This window comes from Vidua chalybeata, chromosome 30, assembly GCF_026979565.1.
Source record: "Vidua chalybeata isolate OUT-0048 chromosome 30, bVidCha1 merged haplotype, whole genome shotgun sequence".
NCBI lineage: Eukaryota > Metazoa > Chordata > Aves > Passeriformes > Viduidae > Vidua > Vidua chalybeata.
Genome location: NC_071559.1, coordinates 1550532 through 1569323, shown reverse-complemented (window position 1 = coordinate 1569323; position 18792 = coordinate 1550532). Strand labels below are relative to the sequence as shown.

Here is an 18792-nt window from a genome sequence, read left to right as displayed (position 1 = left end):
AGGCAGGAGGGATCCAGGGGATCCCGGCAGAGTGTGGAGGATCTGTGTGAGATCTGGGGGATCCAGGAGGGGGCTGAAGAATCCGTGTGAAATCTGGAAGATCCAGGTGGGATCTGGTAGATCCAAGCGGGGCCTGGTGGAGCCACGAAGGATTTGGAGGATCCAGGAGGGATCTGGTGGAGCCAGGAGGGATCTGGTGGAGCCAGGAGGGATCTGGTGGAGCCAGGAGGGATCTGGAGCCGAGGCGGAGCCTTGGAAGCTTCAAAAGGTGCTGGGAGAGAGCTCGGGCAGAGTCCCAGGGCGGGGATGGAGCTGGGATCTGGTGGGATCTGGTGGGATCCTGGCTGGGAATGGGGCTGGAATCTGGGCTGGGATCCTCACTGGAATCTGGCTGGATCCTGCTGGATCCCTCAGCTGCTGCAGCGCTGGCCACGACCCTGTGGGCTGGATCTGGGTTCAATCCCGGTGGATCCCAGCTGTGATCCCAACTGGATCCGGGCTGGATTGGGGCTGGATCCTGCCTTGATCCAGGCTGGATCTGGGCTTGAGCTTGGCTGTGATCCCAACTGGATCTGGGCTGGATCTGGGCTGTAATCCCAGCTGGATTTGGGCTGGATCCTGGCTATGATCCCAGTGGATCCCATGGGATTCCTCAGTTGCCGCAGCCCCAGCCCACTGCGGGCTGGGTCTGGGTTCAGTCCCGGTGGATCCTGGCTGTGCTCTGATCCCAGTGGATCCCAGTGGATCCCAGTGGATCCCAGTAGATCCCAGCAGATCCCTCAGTTGCTGCAGCACTGCCCGCGGCCCTGCGGGCTCTGCTCGCTCAGGTCCACGCCCCGGCCCCGGCCCCCGGCCCCGCTCGAGCTCTGCGGCTCCGTCTTTGGCAGCTTCTTGGCTGGAACGGGGGAGTCGGGCTCAGCCGGGGGGGCTTGGGAGCATCGGGGGTGGTTTGGGATCGTTTGGGATCATTTTGGATCATTTGGGGTCATCTGGGGTGACTTGGGAGCATCGGGGGTGGTTTGGGATCGTTTGGGGTGGTTTGGGATCATTTTTGGGTTATTTGGGATCATTTGGGATCATTTGGGGTCATTTGGGGTCGTTTGGGATCGTTTGGGGTGGTTTGGGATCATCAAAATCCTCTCAAACCCGTCTGAAACCCCCCCAAAACCCCCGAGACACCCCCAAACCCCCCAAAACCCCTCAGAGACCCCCCTGAAATTCCCCCAAAACCCATCAGGACCCCTTGAAATCCCCCCAAACCCCTCAAGACCCCCCCCAGACCCCCCTGAGACACCCCCAAACCCCCTCAGGATCCCCCTGAGACCCCCCCAAAGCCCCTCAGGACCCCCCAAAGCCCCTCAGGACCCCCTGAAATCCCCCCAAAGCCCCTCAGGACCCCCCAAAGCCCCTCAGGACCCCCTGAGATCCCCCCAAAGCCCCTCAGGACCCCTTGAGATCCCCCAAAGCCCCTCAGGACCCCCCAAAGCCCCTCAGGACCCCCTGAAATCCCCCCAAAGCCCCTCAGGACCCCCTGAGATCCCGCCAAAGCCCCTCAGGACCCCCCAAAGCCCCTCAGGACCCCCTGAAATCCCCCCAAAGCCCCTCAGGACCCCCCAAAGCCCCTCAGGACCCCCTGAGATCCCCCAAAGCCCCTCAGGACCCCCTGAAATCCCCCCAAAGCCCCTCAGGACCACCCCAAAGCCCCTCAGGACCCCCTGAAATCCCCCCAAAGCCCCTCAGGACCCCCCAAAGCCCCTCAGGACCCCCCCAAGGCCCCTCAGGACCCCCCAAAGCCCCTCAGGACCCCCCCAAAGCCCCTCAGGACCCCCCAAAGCCCCCCAGCTGACCGATGGCCAGGAAGAGGTCGTTGACGTTCATGGCTGTCTTGGCCGAGGTCTCCATGAACAGCAGGCTGTTGTCGTCAGCGTAGGCCTGGGCCTCCTGCAGGGGAACCGCAGCAAAAATCCCCCAAAATCCCCCCCAAAATATCCCCAAATCACCCCAAAAAATCTCCAAAATCCCCAAAAGTCCCCAAATCCCCCCCCCCCCAAAAATCCCCAAATCCCCCCAAAATCCCCAAAAAATCCCCCCAAAAAACCCCCAAAATCCCCCCAAAATATCCACGGAAATGGCCCAAAACCAACGCCAGAAATTCCTGAAAACAAGCCCAGAAATTCCCAGAAAAAGCTCCACACGTTCCCAAAAAAAACAAAACAAAACAAAACAAAACAAAACAAAAAAAGCAACAAAATAAAAAAACCTCAAAAGTTCCCAAAAAATCCCAAAATCCTCCAAAAAGGCCCAAAATCCCCCCCAAATCCCCCAAAACAACCCCAAAAATCCCAAATCCCTCAAAAATTCCCCCAAAAAATCCCCAAATCCCCAAACCACCCCAAACATCCCCAAAAAATCCCAAACCCCCCCAAAAATGCCCCCAAAAAATCCCAAAATCCCACAAAAAAATCCCAAAACCCCCCAAAATCCCCCCCAAAAAATCTCAAAACCTCCCCAAACCCCCCCAAAATCCTCAAAAAAAAATCCCAAAACCTCCCCAAACACCCCCCGAAAATCCCAAAATCCCCCCAAGCCCCCCCCCCCCCCCAAAAACCCACAAAAAATCCCCCCAAAAAACCCCCCAAATCCCCACCTCGTACTCCACCATCCTCTTGCTGGCCAGGTCAGCCTTGTTGCCGGCCAGGGCGATGACGATGCTGGGGCTGGCCTGGCGCTGCAGCTCCTTCACCCAGCCCCGGGCACGGGCAAACGTCTCCTGGGGGGGGATGGAGCCTGAGACCCCTCCCCAAATCCCCTGAGAGCCCTCCCCAAATCCCCTGAGACCCCTCCCCAAATACCCTGAGAGCCCTGAGACCCCTCCCCAAATCCCCTTAGAGCCCTCTTCAAATCCCCTGAGACCCCTCCCCAAATCCCGAGACCCCTCCCCAAATCCCCTGAGAGCCCTCCTCAAATACCCTGAGACCCCTCCCCAAATCCCCTGAGACCCCTCCTCGAATCCCCTGAGACCCCTCCTCAAATCCCGTGAGAGCCCTCCCCAAATCCCCTGAGACCCCTCCCCAAATCCCCTGAGACCCCTCCCCAAATACCCTGAGACCCCCAGCCCCGCCTGCAGCTCCTTCACCCAGCCCCGGGCACGGGCAAACGTCTCCTGGGGGCATGGAGCCTGAGACCCCTCCCCAAATCCCCTGAGAGCCCTGAGAGCCCTCCCCAAATCCCCTGAGAGCCCTCCTCAAATACCCTGAGACCCCTCCCCAAATCCTCTGAGACCCCTCCCCAAATACCCTGAGAGCCCTCCTCAAATACCCTGAGACCCCTCCCCAAATCCTCTGAGACCCCTCCCCAAATACCCTGAGAGCCCTGAGAGCCCTCCCCAAATCCCCTGAGACCCCTCCCCAAATACCCTGAGAGCCCTCCCCAAATACCCTGAGACCCCTCCCCAAATACCCTGAGACCCCCAGCCCCGCCTGCAGCTCCTTCACCCAGCCCCGGGCACGGGCAAACGTCTCCTGGGGGGGGATGGAGCCTGAGACCCCTCCCCAAATCCCCTGAGACCCCTCCCCAAATCCTCTGAGACCCCCAGCCCCGCCTGCAGCTCCTCCACACAGCCCCGCGTGCGGGTAGACGTCTCCTGGGGGGGGTTGGCACCATGAGACCCCTCCCCAAATAGTCTGAGAGCCCTGAGACCCCTCCCCAAACAGTCTCAGACCCCTCCCCAAATCCCCTGAGACGCCTCCTCAAATCAAATCCCCTGAGACTCCTCCTCAAATCAGATCCCCTGAGACCCCCCCTCAAATCACCTGAGATCACCCAGCCCCGGGCAAACATCTCCTGGGGGGGGGATGGAGCCTGAGACCCCTCCCCAAATACCCAGAGAGCCCTGAGACCCCAAATCAAATCCCCTGAGATCACCATCATCATAGACCACAATGGCAGCCTGGGCCCCCTTGGTAGAGACCCCGCAAAACCTCCTCAAATCCCCCCCAAACCCCCCCAGAGCCCCCCAAACCCCCTCAAATCATCCCAAACCCCCCCAGAGCCCCCAAAACTCCCTCAAATCCCCCCCAAATCCCTTCAGGGCCCCCCAAACCCCCCCAGACCTGGTTGGTGATGTCGTAGACCACGATGGCAGCCTGGGCCCCCCGGTAGTACCCCCTGAGACCCACCCAAAACGCCCTGAAATCCCCCCCAAACCACCCCAGAGCCCTCAAAATCCCTTCAGGACCCCCCTGAGACCCCCAAATGCCCCCCAAACCCCCCAAGACCTGGTTGGTGATGTCGTAGACCACGATGGCAGCCTGGGCCCCCCGGTAGTACATGGGGGCCAGGCTGTGGTAGCGCTCCTGCCCCGCCGTGTCCCAGATCTCAAACTTCACCGTGGTGTCGTCCAGGCACACGGACTGCGTCAGGAACGCCGCTGGGGACAGGGCAGTGTCACCTCAGTGTCACCTTAGTGTCACCTCAGTGTCACCAGTGTCACCTCAGTGTCACCTCAGTGTCACCTCAGTGTCACCAACACAGCCAGAAATCCATCACTGTGTCACCAACCCAGCCAGGGACCCCTCCCTGCACCCCAAACCCGGCCAGGCACACGGACTGCGTCAGGAACGCCGCTGGGGACAGGGCAGTGTCACCTCAGTGTCACCTCAGTGTCCCCTCAGTGTCACCTCAGTGTCCCCTCAGTGTCCCCTCAGTGTCACCTCAGTGTCACCAGCCCAGCCAGGGACACCTCAGGGTGTCCCAAACCGTTCCAAAGAGCCCTCCCTGCACCCCAAATCCCTGTGGGATCCCCCAGATCCCCGTGGGATCCCAGATCCCGGCTCACCACCGATGGTGCTCTCCTGGTACTGGTGGAACTGGCCCTTGACAAAGCTCTGCACCCCAAATCCCACCCTGGGATCACCCCAAATCCCACCCTGGCCAGCCCCAGACCCATTTGGGATCCCCAGATCCCCGTGGGATCCCGGCTCACCGCCGATGGTGCTCTCCTGGTACTCGTGGAACTGGCCCTTGACGAAGCGCAGCACCAGGCTGGACTTGCCCACGGCCGACTCTCCCAGCAGCACCAGTTTGAACTGGCAGATCTTACTGGGCTGCGAGTGCCCGTTGGGCCGCTGGGCCCCGCGGGCGGCCATGGCCGGGCTGGGCGCGACGGCACCGCGGTCCTGGGGACACACGGGGGGCATGGGGTCAGCACGTGGGAGCACCCCACTGGGATGGGGTCACTGCAATGGGATGGGATCACTGGGATGGGCACAGAACACTGGGATGGGGTCAGAACTCTGGGATAACCCCACTGGGATGGGGTCACTGCAATGGGATGGGATCACTGGGATGGGGTCAGAACACTGGGATGGGGTCAGAACTCTGGGATGGGGTCAGAACTCTGGGATAACCCCACTGGGATGGGGTCACTGCAATGGGATCACCCTATTGGGAGAACCCCACTGGGATGGGCACAGAACACTGGGATGGGGTCAGAACACTGGGATAACCCCACTGGGATGAGCTCAGAACACTGGGATGGGATTACGGGGATGGGGTCAGAACACTGGGATGGGGTCACAACACTGGGATAACCAACTGGGATGGGGTCACTGCAATGGGAGAACCCCACTGGGATGGGATCAGAACTCTGGGATGGGATCACTGGGATGGGGTCAGAACACTGGGATAACCCCACTGGGATGGGATCACTGCAATGGGATCACCCTACTGGGAGAACCCCACTGGGATGGGCTCAGAACTCTGGGATGGGATCACTGGGATGGGCTCAGAACTCTGGGATGGGGTCACTGGGATGGGCTCAGAACTCTGGGATGGGGTCACTGGGATGGGGTCACCCCACTGGGATGGGCTCAGAACTCTGGGATGGGATCACTGGGATGGGGTCACCCCACTGGGATGGGGTCAGAACTCTGGGATAACCCCACTGGGATGGGGTCAGAACACTGGGATGGGGTCAGAACGCTGGGATGGGGTCACTGGGATGGGGTCACCCCACTGGGATGGGGTCAGAACTCTGGGATGGGGTCACTGGGATGGGGTCACCCCACTGGGATGGGGTCAGAACGCTGGGATGAGATCAGCACACTGGGATGGGGCCAGCATGTGGGAGAAACCCACTGGGATGGGCTCAGAACACTGGGATGGGATCACCGGGATGGATCACCCCTCTGGGATGGGATGGGGTCAGCACACCAGAAAAACCCCACTGGGATGGGGTCACCCCACTGGGATCAGCACATGGGATGGGACCAGCACATGGGATACCCCAGCTGGGAAGGGATCAGAACACTGGGATGGGATCAGCACAGTGGGATCAGCCTCACTGGGATCACCCCTGGGATGGGATCACTCCATTGGGATGGGATCAGCCCTGGGATGGGACAGGCCGGCCACCCAGGGGATCCCAAACTCTGGGGGAGCCCCAGTTCTGGGCAAGGATCGGATCTGGGGGATCCCAAATCCTGAGCAACCCCAAATTCCAGAGGATCCCAAATCCTGGGAGAGATCTGGGGGATCCCAAATTATGAGGGAGCCCCAACTCTAGGGGATCCCAAATTCCAGAGAATCCCAAATTTGAGAGAATCCCAAATTCCAGGGAATCCCAAATTTCACGGGATCCCAAATTCCACGGGATCCCAAGTTCTGAGCAACTCCAAATCCCAGGGAATCCCAAATTCCAGGGAATCCCAAATCCTGGGGGATCCCCAGCTCTGGGCAGGGACCAGAACCCTTCATAATGAGAGGGAAAAACACCCTCAGAATGGGAAAGGGAGGAGGAAAAACCCCAAAACTGTGAGGAAAATGTTCCCAAAATAGGGATAAACCCCAATAATGGGGAGGGGGCAGGGAAAAAAAAAACCAAAACAGGGAAAAAATACCAATAATGGGGAAGGCACTCAAAACAAAACCCCCAAAACAGGAAAAAAAAAACAAAACAATAATGGGGAGACAGTGGAAAAAGAAATCCAAAACAGGAGATAAACCCCAATAATGGGGGGGATTGGGGAAAAAGAAAACCCAAAAAGGGGGAAAAAAATCCCATTAACGAGGAGGGGGGTGGGGAAACCCTCCCCAGACAGGAAAAAAAACCGATAATGGGGAGAAGACAGGAAATAAAACCCCAAACAGGAGAAAAACCCCAATAATGCGATAGAGACAGAAAATAAAAACCGCAAAATGGGGAAAAAAACCCCAATAAAGAGGAGGGGGCTGAAAAACTCCCCTCAAAATGGGGGATCCCCCTCACGCCGAGGCAGCGCCGCTCCCCTCAAGCCCAACCCGGCCGAGCCCCGAGGGAGATCCCGGCTCGGAGCCCCCCGGGACGAGGCGGCCGCGGCTCCCTCGGGCCCGGAGCCCCCTCGGGCCCGGAGCCCCCTCCCCAAATCCCACTCGGGGGTCCCGCCCTGCCCTCAGCGCCCTCAGCGCCGCGGGCCCGGCGCGGAGCGGCTCCCCCCGGGTTCCCCGCGGGGCTCGGTCGCTCCCGGTGCCGCCCCCGGTGCCCCCCCGGTACCTCCGGGCCCTCCCGGCGCGGCCCCGAGCGCACAAACAGCGGCTCCGCCAAGCCCTCACGGAGAGGGGCGGGACTAAGAGAGGCGCCGGCCAATCGGAGAAAAGCCCGCCTTTGCGCTCCGCCAATGGGAAGCGAGGCGGGCGACGCCCCGCTGAGCTGCACCAATAGGAGGGAGGGGAGGGGTGATGGACAGCGGGGCGGCCAATAGGGGCATGAGGGAGCGTGGCCAATGGGGAGGAGGAAAGGCGGCGAGGGGGCTGGGTTTATGGTGAGTGACACAGAAGGCGGCCAATAGGAAACGAAAACGCGCAGGAGGGCGGGGCGGGCAACAAATAAGGTGACCGAAAGGGGCGGAGCCCCGCTGCTGCATCGCCCAATGAGAAGGCGGGGAGAGACGAAGCCTCGCCCAATCAGAGGATGATCTAGCTTTGATTGACAGCGGAAAACGCCGGGAGCGCTCGCGGTGAGGGCGGGGCTAAGGTGGACCAATCGAGACGCTCCGCCGGCGTGACGGGCGGGGCCAGGAGTGGGCGTAGTTTACCGGCCAGGGGGCGTGGTCTGGGAAAGCCGGGGCGGGGCTTGGGGAGATTTGGGGCCATTTTTGGGGCCATTTTTTGGGGTTTCGGGGACATTTGGGAAAATTTTTTGGGGATTTTGGGGACATTTTTGGGGTCTCAGGACTGGGGGGAGGGGGGGGGAGGGGACAGTGCCACCCTGAGAGCCCCTCCCCCACGATAAAAACCGAAGGAAATTTTATTACAAATTCTTGCCCAAAAAAAAAAAAAAAAAAAAAAAAATCATTAAAAACCCAAAAAAAACCCATTAAAAACCCATCCAAAAACCGCCCGGGGGGGGGAGGGGACAAAGGGACATCGAGGGGGTGGCACTGGGGGGGGGGGGGGGGGAGGGGTGGCCTTGGGACCCCCCGGGGACGATTTGGGGACATTTTGGGGTCTTTTGGGGGACGTTTTGGGGACACTTAGGGATTTTTGGGGGGGTTTGGGGACATTTTGGGGACATTTTGGGGGTCCTGAAGACAATTTGGGGACATTTGGAGACGTTTTGGGAACATTTAGGGACATTTTGGGGGTTTGGGGTCATTTTGGGTCATTTTAGGGACACTTTGGGACTTTTGGAGCCTTTTGGGGACATTTTGGGGGGATTTAGGGACTTTTTGGGGGATTTGGGGTAATTTTGGGGACTTTTGGGGTAATTTTGGGTCATTTAGGGACATTTTGGGTCTTTTGGGGATATTTAGGGTCATTTTGGGGCCATTTGGGGCCATTTGGGGGGTTTGGGGTCATTTTGGGGACATTTGGGGCCATTTCGGGACTTTTTGGGGGCTTTTGGGGACATTTGGGGGGTTTGGGGTCATTTTGGGGTCATTTTTGAAGGTTTCTGGGATATTTTGGGGGTTTTGAGGCCATTTTTGGGGTGTTTGGGTTTTTTGGGGGGGATTTTGGGGTAATTTTTGAAGGTTTTGGGGATATTTTGGGGGTTTTAGGGTCATTTTTGGGGGGTTTGGGGTAATTTTTGGGGATTTTGGGGTCGTTTTTGAAGGTTTTGGGGATATTTTTGGGGTTTTAGGGTCATTTTGGGGGATTAAGGGTCATTTTTGGGGATTTAGGGTCATTTTGGGGGGTTTTAAGGTCATTTTGGGGGTTGTAGGGTCATTTTTGGGGGGTTTGGGGCCATTTTTGGGTCGTTTTTGAAGGTTTTGGGGATATTTTGAAGGTTTTGGGGATATTTTGGGGTTGTTTTTGGGGGGCTTTGGGGCTGTTTTGGGGTAATTTTTGAAGGTTTTGGGGATATTTTGAAGGTTTTGGGGATATTTGGGGGGTTTTGGGGCCGTTTTGGGGTAATTTTTGAAGGTTGTGGGGCCATTTTTGGGGTGTTTGGGGTTTTTTTGGGGGATTTTGGGGTCATTTTTGAAGGTTTTGGGGATATTTTGGGGGTTTTAGGGTCATTTTTGGGGGGTTCGGGGTAATTTTTGGGGATTTTGGGGTCGTTTTTGAAGGTTTTGGGGATATTTGGGGGGTTTTGGGGATATTTTGGGGTTGTTTTTGGGGGGTTTTGGGGCCGTTTTTGGGGTCAGAGGCGCAGGTGGGGGACAGCTCTGGTGACGTCCCGGAAGAAGGGGTGGCCCAGGGCGGCCTTGGCCGAGATTCGCTTGTTGGGGTCGTAGTGCAGCATTTGCTGGGGAGAAAAAGGGGGAAAATGGGAAAAAATGGGGGGGAAAGGGGGGAAAAATGGGGGGGGGGAAGGGGGAAAAATGGGGAAAAATTGGGGGAAATGGGGGGAAAATGGGGAAAATGGGGGGGGAATGGGGAAAAAATGGGGAAAAATGGGGGGGAAATGGGGAAAATGGGGAAAATGGGGGGGGAATGGGGAAAAAATGGGGGGAAAGGGGGGGAAATGGGGAAAAAAATGGGGGGAATGGGGAAAAAATGGGAAAAAATTGGGGGAAATGGGGGAAAAATTGGGAAAATGGGGGGGGAATGGGGAAAAAAATGGGGAAAAATGGGGGGAAAGGGGGGAATGGGGAAAAATGGGGAAAAATTGGGGGAAATGGGGGAAAATTGGGAAAATGGGGAAAATGGGGGGAAATGGGGGAAAATTGGGGAAAAATGGGGGGAAATGGGGGGAAATGGGGGGAAATGGGGGGAAATGGAAAAAAATAGGAGAAATTGGGAAAAATGGGAGGAAATGGGGAAAAATGGGGAAAAATTGGGGGGAAAGGGGGAAAATGGGGGGAAATAGAGAAAAATTGGGGAAAATTGGGGAAAATTAAGGAAAAAAGTGGGGAAAATCAGGGCAAAGTGGGGAAAATTGGGGAAAAATCAGGGAAAAGTGGGAAAATGTTCGGAAAATACGGAAAAACGGAGAAAAAAATGGGGAAAATGAAGGAAAGGTGGGAAAATGAGGGGAAAATCTGGAAAAGGTGGGAAAAATGAAGGAAGAACTGGGGGAAAAGCAGGAAAAGGTGGGAAAATGAAGGAAAAATTGGGGAAAAATCAGGGCAAAGTGGGAAAATCTGGGAAAAATGAAGGAAAAATTGGGGAAAAGTGGGAAAACAAAGGAAGAACTGGGGGAAAATCTGAAAAAGGTGGGAAAAATGAAGGAAGAAGTGGGGGGAAATCTGGAAAAGGTGGGAAAATGAAGGAAAAATTGGGGGAAATTGGGGAAAAGTGGGAAAATGAGGGGGAAAGCAGGAAAAGATGGGAAAATGAGGGGAAAATCTGGGAAAATGAAGGAAGAATTGGGGAAAATCAAGGAAAGATGGGAAAATTGAAGGAAGAATTGGGGAAAGAGCAGGAAAAGGTGGGAAAACGAAGGAAAAATTGGGGAAAAATTGGGGAAAAGTGGGAAAACGAAGGAAGAAGTGGGGGAAAAGCAGGGAAAGGTGGGAAAATGAAGGAAAAATTGGGGAAAAATTGGGGAAAAGTGGGAAAACGAAGGAAGAAGTGGGGGAAAAGCAGGGAAAGGTGGGAAAATGAAGGAAAAATTGGGGAAAAATTGGGGAAAAGTGGGAAAACGAAGGAAGAAGTGGGGGAGAAGCAGGGAGAGGTGGGAAAACGAAGGAAAAATTGGGGAAAAATTGGGGAAAAGTGGGAAAACGAAGGAAGAAGTGGGGGAGAAGCAGGGAGAGGTGGGAAAACGAAGGAAAAATTGGGGAAAAATTGGGGAAAAGTGGGAAAACGAAGGAAGAAGTGGGGGAAAAGCAGGGAAAGGTGGGAAAATGAAGGAAAAATTGGGGAAAAATTGGGGAAAAGTGGGAAAACGAAGGAAGAAGTGGGGGAGAAGCAGGGAGAGGTGGGAGAAGGAGGCCCGAGCGTGCCCTCACCGCCAGGAGCTTGCGGCCCTCGTCGTCCAGCGGGGGCAGCACCTTGGCCAGGTCCTGGCGCGCCCAGCGGGGGAAGGTGGCTTTGTAGTCGGGCAGCGCCGACACCCCCGGCCAGGCGGCCTCGTCCGGCGTGCCCAGCGTGCGGAAAATGCGGAACAGCTGGTCGATCTCGGAGTCACCGGGGAACAGCGCCCGGCGCGTGATCTGGGGGTGACAGGGACATTGGGGACATCATTGGGACATCATTGGGACATTGGGACATCACAGGGACATTGGGGACATCATTGGGGACATCATTGGGACATCATTGGGACATTGGGACATCACAGGGACATTGGGGACATCACAGGGACAATGGGAACAGCTGGTCGATCTCGGAGTCACCGGGGAACAGCGCCCGGCGCGTGATCTGGGGACATTGGGGACATCATTGGGACATTGGGACATCACAGGGACATTGGGGACATCACTGGGACACTGGGGACATCACTGGGACACTGGGGACATCACTGGGACACTGGGGACATTGGGGACATCACTGGGACATTGGGGACATCATTGGGGACATCATTGGGGACATCATTGGGACATTGGGGACATCATTGGGACAATGGGGACATCACTGGGACATTGGGGACATTGGGGACATCACTGGGGACATTGGGGACATCATTGGGACATCACAGGGACATTGGGGACATCACAGGGACATTGGGGACATTGGGGACATCACTGGGGACATTGGGGACATCATTGGGACATCACAGGGACATTGGGGACATCACAGGGACATTGGGGACATCATTGGGACATCACAGGGGACATTGGGGACATCACAGGGACATTGGGGACATTGGGGACATCACTGGGGACATTGGGGACATCATTGGGACATCACAGGGGACATTGGGGACATCACAGGGACATTGGGGACATTGGGGACAGCTGGTCGACCTCGGAGTCACCCGGGAACAGGGGATTGGGACATTGGGGACACCACAGGGGACACCGGGTTTGATCTCAGAGCCCGGGGAGTGATCTGGGGACACACGGGGGGCAGGGGACATCCCCAGGGGGGTCAGGGACACAGGGACACCCCAAGGGACACCTGAGACCCCCCCCGGGGCACCCCCCAAAGCCATCCCTGGGGGGCTGGGGACATCCTGGCCACCCCCAGGGTCACCTGGGGTCACCCGGGGGTCCCAAAGCCACCCCGGGGTCCCCTCCTGTCCCCTCCCCCGGGGGCTTTGTCCCCTCCCCAGCCCCGTGAGCCCCTCGTGACCCCCCCGGACGTTGTGGCCACCCCGGGTGACGTGGGGGGGTCACATGGTGTCCCCTCCCCCCCCCCGGGGCCCCACAATGTCCCTTTGTTCCCACGGTGACGTCACCGCGGCGTCACCCTGGGGGCGGGGGGGGGGACACCCAGGACACCCCCAGAGACCCCAATGTCACCCTGTGGGGACCCTGGGGACCCGTGTGTCACCCTGGGAACCCAATGTCCCCCCAGTGTCCCCAATGTCCCCTCAGTGTCCCCGATGTCCCCCCACTGTCCCTGCTGTCCCCGATGTCCCCTCAGTGTCCCCAATGTCCCCATTGTCCCCAATGTCCCCTCAGTGTCACCAGTGTTCCCAATGTCCCCAGTGTCCCCAATGTCCCCAGTGTCCCCCCGCTGTCCCCAGTGTCCCCCCAGTGTCCCCGCTGTCCCCAACGTCCCCCCAGTGTCCCCAATGTCCCCTCACCATCTCGGCGAAGATGCAGCCCAGGCTCCAGATGTCCACGGCCGTGCTGTAATATTTGCAGCCCAGCAGGATCTCGGGGGCGCGGTACCACAGGGTCACCACCTGGGGACATTGGGGACACTGAGGGGACATCGGGGACACCATCACCAACAGGACATCCCAAAGGTACCACAGGGTCACCACCTGGGGACATTGGGGACACCGGGGGGACATCAGGGACATCATCACAACCTGACATCCCAAAGGTACCACAGGGTCACCACCTGGGGACATTGGGGACACTGAGGGGACATCGGGGACACCATCACCAACAGGACATCCCAAAGGTACCACAGGGTCACCACCTGGGGACATTGGGGACACCGGGGGGACATTGGGGACATCGGGGACACCATCACCAACAGGACATCCCAAAGGTACCACAGGGTCACCACCTGGGGACATTGGGGACATTGGGGGGACATTGGGGACATCGGGGACATCATCACAACCTGACATCCCAAAGGTACCACAGGGTCACCACCTGTCACACAGGGGACACTGGGGACATCATCAGGGACAGGACATCCCTAAAGGGGCTCTGAGCCCCCCCAAATCCCCCCCCAAACCCCCGAAATCCCCCCAAAATTCCTGAAATCCCCCCCAAATCCCCCACCTCGTGCATGCAGGTTTATATGGGGACCCTAAAGGGGTTCTGAGCCCCCCAAAGCCCCCCAAGCCCCACCTTGTGTGTTATATGGGGACCCTAAATGGGTTCTGGCCACCCCCAACCCCCAAAATTCCCCCCAACCCCCCCCCCCTAAACCCACGAAATTCCCCCCAGATCCCCCCCAAACCCCACACCCCGTACGTGTAGGTTTATATAGGGACCCTAAAGGGGTTCTGGGCCCCTCAAAATCCCCCCCAAACCCCTGAAATCCCCCCCCAAACCCCACACCTCGTGCGAGTAGCTTTATATGGGGACCCTAAATGGGTTCGGAGCCCCCCAAAATCCCCCCCAACCCCCCCAAAATCCCTCCCAGATCCCCCCCAAAGCCCCACCTTGTGTGTGTAGGTTTACATGGGGACCTTAAAGGGGTTCTGAGCCCCCCAAGCCCCCCAAAGCCCACCTCATGTGTTATATGGGGACCCTAAATGGGTTCTGGCCACCCCCAAACGCCCCCCAAACCCCCCAAAATCCCCCCAGATCCCCCCCCAAAGCCCCTGTGTGTGTAGGTTTACATGGGGACCCTAAATGAGTTCTGGGCCCCCCAAAATCCCTCCCAGATCCCCCCCAAACCCCCCACCTCATGCGTGTAGGTTTATATGGGGACCCTAAATGGGTTCTGGACCCCCAAACCCCCCAAAGCCCCCCTCATGTGTTATATGGGGACCCTAAATGGGTTCTGGGCGCCCCAGACCCCCCCAGATCCCCCCCAAACCCCCCACCTCGTGCGTGTAGGTTTACATGGGGACCCTAAAGGGGTTCTGGGCCCCCCAAAATCCCTCCCAAATCCCCCCCAAAGCCCCCACCTCGTGCGTGTAGGTTTATATGGGGACTGTAAATGGGTTCTGAGCCCCCAGACCCCCCCAGATCCCCCCCAAACCCCACACCTTGTGCGTGTAGGTTTACATAGGGACCCTAAAGGGGTTCTGGGCCCCCCAGACCCCCCCAGATCCCCCCCAAACCCCCCACCTCGTGCGTGTAGGTGCGCACGGGCACCCCGAAGGCGCGGGCCAGCCCGAAGTCGGCCAGCTTGATGGAGCCCTCGGCGTTGATGAGCAGGTTCTGCGGCTTCAGGTCCCGGTGCAGCACCCGGTGGGCGTGGCAGAAGGCCAGGCCCTGCAGCAGCTGGAACAGGTAACTCTGGGGACAGGGGGGACATCGTTGGGGACATCCTAGGGGACATCCCCTGAGTGACCTGAGTGACCCCCGAGTGACCCTGGGGACCCCCAGGGAGGGTTTGGGGTTTTGGGGTCACCTGGCAGAAGGCCAGGCCCTGCAGCAGCTGGAACAGGTAACTCTGGGGACAGGGGGGACATCGTTGGGGACATTGGGGACATCCTTGGGGACATCGAGGTCAGCCCTCTGAGTGACCCCTGAGTGGCTCTGGGGACCCCCATGGAGGTTTTGGGGTCACCTGGCAGAACACCAGCCCCTGCAGCAGCTGGGACAGGTAACTCTAGGGACAGGGGGACATCGTTGGGGACATTGGGGACATCCTAGGGGACATCCCCTGAGTGACCTGAGTGATCCCCGAGTGACCCTGGGGACCCCAAGGGTGGGTTTGGGGTTTTGGGGTCACCTGGCAGAAGGCCAGGCCCAGCAGCAGCTGGGACAGGTGACTCTGGGGACAGGGGACATCCTTGGGGACATTGGGGACATCCTAGGGGACATCCCCTGAGTGACCCCTGAGTCACCCACAGGTGTTTTAGGGTCCCCCCAATGTCCCCCCAGGTGTTTTAGGGCCCCCCCCAGGTGTTTTAGGGCCCCCCCAGGTGTTTTAGGGCCCACCTTGATGAGCGGCAGCGCGATCCCGCTGAGGGACGAGGAGTCCATGAACTTCTTGAGGTCCTGGTGCAGGAACTCGAACACCAGGTACAGCTTGTTCTCCGTGTGGATGACATCCAGGAGCCTGGGGACACGGGGACAGCTTGGGGACAGCTCTGGGACACGGGGACAGCTTGGGGACAGCTCGGGGACAGCCCTGGGACAGCTTGGGGACAGCTCTGGGACACAGCCTGAGACATGGGGACAGGGACATGGGGACACCAGGTACAGCTTGTTCTCCGTGTGGATGACATCCAGGAGCCTGGGGACACGGGGACAGCTTGGGGACAGCTCTGGGACACGGGGACAGCTCTGGGACAGCTCTGGGACACGGGGACAGCTTGGGGACAGCCCTGGGACAGCCTGGGGACAGCTCTGGGACAGTTTGGGGACAGCCCTGGGACAGCTTGGGGACAGCTCTGGGACACGGGGACAGCTTGGGGACAGCCCTGGGACAGCCTGGGGACAGCTTGGGGACAGCCCTGGGACACAGCCTGAGACATGGGGACAGGGACATAGGGACAGGGACATGGGGACACCAGGTACAGTTTGTTCTCCGTGTGGATGACATCCAGGAGCCTGGGGACACAGGGACAGCTTGGGGACAGCTTGGGGACAGCCCTGGGACAGCCTGGGGACAGCTCTGGGACACGGGGACAGCTTGGGGACAGCCCTGGGACAGCCTGGGGACAGCCCTGGGACAGTTTGGGGACAGCCCTGGGACACAGCCTGAGACATGGGGACAGCCAGGGGACAGGGTCTGGGACACGGGGACATCACAGGGCCTGGCACGGCCACAGCACAGCCTGGGGACAGCCCTGGTCACGGGGGTCTCCCAAAGCCCCCCAGAACCCTCCTGGGGACCCCTCCTCAGTGATATCTCCCCCCAGAACCCCCCAAAGCCCACCAGGACCCCCCAGAGCCCCCCAGATCCCATCAGGACACCCTCAGGACACTTCTGGGGACCCCCGCTTGGTGACATCTCCACCCAGAGCCCCCCAGGACAATCCTGGGGACCCCTCCTCGGTGCCATCTCCCCCCAGGACCCCCCCAAAGCCCCCCCAAGACACTCCTGGGGACCCCTCCTCAGTGACATCTCCACCCAGAGTCCCCAGAGCCCCCCAGGACACTTCTGGGGACCCCTGCTTGGTGACATCCTCCCCCAGAGCCCCCCAGGACCCCCCAAGACACCCCCAGGACACTTCTGGGGACCCCTGCTCGGTTCCATCTCCCCCCAGGACCCCCCCAAAGCCCCCCGCCCGGCTCACTTGACGATGTTGGGGTGGTTGAGCTCCTTGAGCAGCGAGATCTCCCTGATGGCCGTGCTGGGGACACCCTCGGTCTCCCTGCGGTGACACCGGCGGTTGGCGGGGGGGGGGGGTGGCTGCGAGCCCCGGGGACCCCCCCGGTGACCCCCCCGGGACCCCCACTCACGTGTCCAGGCGGATCTTCTTGAGCGCCACCACCTCTCCTGTCACCTTGTTGCGGGCCTTGTAGACCACGCCGTAGGTGCCCTCGCCGATCTTCTCCACCTTCTGGAAGTTCTCCATGGAGGGGACACGGGCGGCGACACCGGCACCGGGGACAGGGGGACACCGGCACCGGGGACAGGGGGACACCGGCACCGGGGACAGGGGGTGGCGGCCCGGGGGTGTCCCCAGGGGTGGTCCCTGGCGTGGGGGGTGGTCCCACGGAGGGATATCCGGGGTGGGGTGGGGACTCCGGGGGTGGCACGGGGTCGGGGGGTGTCCGCGGGGGTCCCTGGGTGTCCCCGGGGGGGGGTTCTGGGTGTCCTCGGGGGGTCCCCGGGGGGGACCTGGGTGTCCCCGGGGGGGGTTCTGGGTGTTCTCGGGGGGTCCTAGGGGGTGAGGGATGGTCCCGGGGGGGGTATCCGGGGTGGGGGTGGGGCTCCGGGGGTGTCCCGGGGGTCCCTGGGTGTCCCCGGGAGGGATATCCGGGGTGGGGGTGGGGCTCCGGGGGTGTCCCGGGGGTGCCCCGGGCCCGGGGGCGTCCCTGGGCGGGTCGGGGTGTCCCGGGGGGGTTCTGGGGGGTCCCCGGGGGTCCCTGGGGGTCCCTGGGGGGGGTCCCTGGGGGTCCCGAGCGCGGCCGCCGCGTCCCCCCCGCGCGCGCCAAAGCCGCGGCGGCCCCGCCCGCGCCGCTTCCCGCCTTTCCGCCGGCCACGCCCCCCGAGCCGCCGCCCATTGGCTGAGCGGGGCGTGACGTCACCGGCGACGCGGGAGATCCCTTAAAGAGATAGTGACACTACCGGGAGCGGCGGCGGGGATTGGGACAGGGACACCGGGGACAGGGACACCGGAGACAGGGACCGGGACACTGGGGATTGGGATAGGGACATCGGGGACAGGGACAGGGACCGGGGACAGGGATCGGGACATCGGGGATAGGGACCGGGGATTGGGACATCGGGGACAGGGACACAGGGGACAGGGACCGGGGACAGGGACACCGGGGATAGGGACATCGGGGACAGGGACACCGGGGACAGGGACCGGGGATTGGGATAGGGACATCGGGGATAGGGACAAGGGACTGAGAACTGGGATCGGGACATTGGGGACAGGGACCGGGGATTGGGACATCGGGGACAGGGACCGGGATCAGGGACACGGACCGAGGATTGGGGTCGGGACACTGGGGACAGGGACAGGGACCATGGATTGGAACAGGGACAGGGGCCGGGATTGGGACCGGGGAACGAGACCAGGAATTGGAACCGGGACAAGGACAGGGACCAGGACCGGGGATTGGAATAGGGACCGGGTTTGGGATCGGGAACTGAGACCGGTGATTGAAACAGGGACAAGGACCGAGACCGGGGACCGGGATCAGGGATTGGGGTCGAGACTGGGACCAAGGACTGGGATTGGGATCGGGACTGGGATCGGGATCCGGGGTAAGGACGGGATCGGAACAAGAGACCAGGATGGGGTCGGGGTCAGGACCGGGGCTGCTCGGCCGGTGCCTGGACCGGGGACCGGGACCGGACACCGGGACCGCACCGCGGGCTGCGGCCAGACCACAACCGGACACACGGGGGGCACACGGGGGTCACGGGGAGCAGCCCCGGGGCACACACGGGGGTCACGGGGCTCTCCGGGGGTCACGGGGCTCTCCGCACATGTGGCCC

At 60.1% G+C, this 18792-nt stretch overlaps 2 protein-coding genes across 2 annotated transcripts; both read right to left on the bottom strand.

Annotated features, from left to right (window-relative positions):
• Nucleotides 1–256: 256 nt before the first annotated feature.
• On the bottom strand, nucleotides 257–7579 carry RAB5B (RAB5B, member RAS oncogene family). Its single transcript, XM_053967682.1, has 6 exons — nucleotides 7532–7579; nucleotides 4985–5177; nucleotides 4278–4429; nucleotides 2648–2770; nucleotides 1848–1941; nucleotides 257–895 (listed from the first exon to the last, which is right to left on the bottom strand). The coding sequence occupies exons 2-6, from the start codon at nucleotides 5145–5147 to the stop codon at nucleotides 780–782; spliced, it is 648 nt and encodes a 215-aa protein (XP_053823657.1). The 5' UTR covers nucleotides 5148–5177; nucleotides 7532–7579; the 3' UTR covers nucleotides 257–779.
• Nucleotides 7580–9274: 1695 nt separating this feature from the next.
• LOC128801616 (cyclin-dependent kinase 2) lies at nucleotides 9275–17460 on the bottom strand. Its single transcript, XM_053967645.1, has 7 exons — nucleotides 17079–17460; nucleotides 16913–16990; nucleotides 15609–15729; nucleotides 14790–14960; nucleotides 13115–13216; nucleotides 11376–11579; nucleotides 9275–9727 (listed from the first exon to the last, which is right to left on the bottom strand). The coding sequence occupies exons 1-7, from the start codon at nucleotides 17192–17194 to the stop codon at nucleotides 9623–9625; spliced, it is 897 nt and encodes a 298-aa protein (XP_053823620.1). The 5' UTR covers nucleotides 17195–17460; the 3' UTR covers nucleotides 9275–9622.
• Between the last annotated feature and the right edge of the window lie 1332 nt (nucleotides 17461–18792).